This window comes from Malurus melanocephalus, unplaced genomic scaffold (genome assembly GCF_030028575.1).
Source record: "Malurus melanocephalus ecotype Western Australia unplaced genomic scaffold, MMel_1.1 scaffold_2017, whole genome shotgun sequence".
Classification (NCBI taxonomy): Eukaryota; Metazoa; Chordata; class Aves; order Passeriformes; family Maluridae; genus Malurus; species Malurus melanocephalus.
The window spans coordinates 2002-4664 of NW_026625249.1; the positions used below are offsets into that span (position 1 = coordinate 2002).

General features: G+C 52.9%; 1 protein-coding gene across 1 annotated transcript in view; it reads right to left on the reverse strand.

The window, feature by feature from the left end:
* The window catches only part of LOC130587512 (zinc finger protein Eos-like), an 8595-nt gene that overhangs the window by 1995 nt on the left and 3937 nt on the right, over positions 1–2663 (reverse strand). Inside the window, exon 4 of the mRNA XM_057388493.1 lies at positions 1287–1440. Within this exon, the coding sequence (XP_057244476.1) occupies positions 1287–1440 (154 nt within the window). The remainder of the gene's footprint in view (positions 1–1286; positions 1441–2663) is intronic.

Consider the following 2663-nt stretch of genomic DNA (forward strand, 5'->3'; position numbering starts at 1 on the left):
GGGCATTGCGGGGACTGAGGGGTTTGTGATCCCCGGGGATTGCGGGAATTGCGGGGTTCGTGATCCCCGGGCATTGCGGGGATTGCGGGGTTCGTGATCCCCGGGCATTGCGGGAATTGCGGGGTTCGTGATCCCCGGGCATTGCGGGGACTGAGGGGTTTGTGATCCCCGGGGATTGCGGGAATTGCGGGGTTCGTGATCCCCGGGCATTGCGGGAATTGCGGGGTTCGTGATCCCCGGGGATTGCGGGGATTGAGGGGTTTGTGATCCCCGGGCATTGCGGGAATTGCGGGGTTCGTGATCCCCGGGCATTGAGGGGTTCGTGATCCCCGGGGATTGCGGGAATTGCGGGCTGGGGTGAGCCCGGGGTATGGGAATTCTGAGCTGGAATGGGCCCTAATCCCAGGAATGCCAGTGTGGAATGTTCCCATTCACAGAAATCCCAGTCTGGATTATTCCCATTTGCAGAAATCCCAATCTGGAATGTTCCTGCTCCCCAAATCCCACTCTGGAATGTTCCCTGTCCCTGGGAATCCTGGTGGCTCCAGGAATTCTCTGATTCTGGGTTTTTCCCAGGAAAACTCTGCTCCCTGCAGCTCCCAAGCCTTGTTTCCTGGGAATCCCAGATCGTGGGAACGGATCCAGGAAGTTCTGGGAATTGGGGGCGCGTTCGGAGTTGGGGATTTGGGGTCTGGCGCATCACGGCACCGGGATCGTGTTCCCAACCCTTTTACCGTGGGTTTCTCAATCCATTCACTCCCCACCTTTTTCCATGGATTTGGGATCACAATCCCAACATTTCCCACCTTTTCCCATGGATTTGGGATCACAATTCCCTCACTCCCCACCTTTTTCCATGGATTTGGGATCACAATCCCCCCACTCCCCACGTTTTTTCCCATGGATTTGGGATCACAATCCACAATCTCTTCTCTTCCCAGCCCTTTTCCGCAGATTTGGGATCACAATCCCCTCTCTCCCCACCTTTCTCCACATAAAACACCCCCAACCTCCCCCCATTTTTTCCATTCCCACCCCATTATCGCCCTCCCCGTTGGGTTCAGAATTCCAGGATTTTTTCCGAGAATTTTTCTGGAATTTTCCTGGAATATTCCAGACAGACCTGACTGCCTGGGATATGTGGGGGCAGGAAACCAAGCATTTCCCACCCCATTTTCCCCCGTTCCCAGCCCGTTTTCACCCTCCCTGTTGGGTTCAAAATTCCAGGATTTTTCAGGATTTTTCTGGGATTTTTTTTTTGATTTTCCAGAATATTCCAGACGGACCTGGCTGCGTGGGGGGCTCCGGGGGGAGGCTCCTGAGGAAGCTGTGGCAGCGCTCCCGGTGCTCCTCCAGGCTGCTCTGCTGTTTGTAGCTGCGGCCGCACGAGCTGCACTTGTAGGGTTTGCCCACGGTCGGGGACGCTACTGGAAANCCAGTCTGGAATGTTCCCATTTGCAAAAATCCCGATCTGGAATGGTCCCTGATTATGGGAATCCCCATCTGGACTCGGGAATCCCAGTCTGGAATATTCCCATTTGCCAAAATCCCCATCTGGAATGGCCCCCGATCCCAGGAATCCCAGTCTGGAATGTTCCCAATTGCAAAATTTCCAATCTAGAATGGTCTTTGATTATGGGAATCACCATTTGGAATGATCGCATTCCTGGGAATCCCATTCTGGAATGTTCCCTGCTCCCAAAAATCCTGTTTGGGAATGTTTCTGCTCCCAAAAATCTCATTCTGGAATGTTCCTGCTCCCAAAAATCTCATTTGGGAATGTTCCCTGTTCCTGGGAATCCTGGTGGCTGCAGGAATTCCCCGATTTTGGGTTTTTCCTGGGAAAACTCTGCTCCGTGCAGCTCCCGAGCCACATTTCCTGGGAATTGTGGGAATGGCTCTGTGAAGTTCTGGGAATTGGGGGTGCATTTGGAATCGGGGATTTGGGATCTGGGGCATCACGGCACCGGGATTGTGTTCCCAACCCCTTTACTGTGGGTTTCGCAGTCCCCTCACTCCACACCCTTTTCCACAGATTTGGGATCACAATGCACAAATTTTCACTCCCCACCCTTTTCCATGGATTTGGGATCACAATCCCAACATTTCCCACCTTTTCTCCACGGATTTGGGATCACAATCCCCTCATTTCTCACCTTTTTCCATGGATTTGGGATCCCAATCCCCTCTCTCCTCACGTTTCTTCACGTAAAACACCCTCAACCTCCTCCCCTTTTTCCCATTCCCACCCCATTAGCCCCCTCCCCATTCGGTTCAGAATTCTGGGATTTTCCCAGAAATTTTCCCAGCATTTTCCCGTAATTTTTCCCGAAATTTTCCTGGGATATTCCAGACAGATCTGACTGCCTGAGAAACACAGGGGCAGAAAACCAAACATTTTCCACCCCATTTTTCCCCATTCCCACCCTGTTTTCACCCTCCCCATTGGGTTCAAAATTCCAGGAATTTTCCTGTAACTTCCCCGGAATTTTTCCGGGATTTTTTTTGATTCTTCTGGGATTTTTCCAGAATATTCCAGACGGACCTGGCTGCGTGGGGGGCTCCGGGGGGAGGCTCCTGAGGAAGCTGTGGCAGCGCTCCCGGTGCTCCTCCAGGCTGCTCTGCTGCTTTTCCCCATTCCCACCCCATTATTGCTCTCCCTG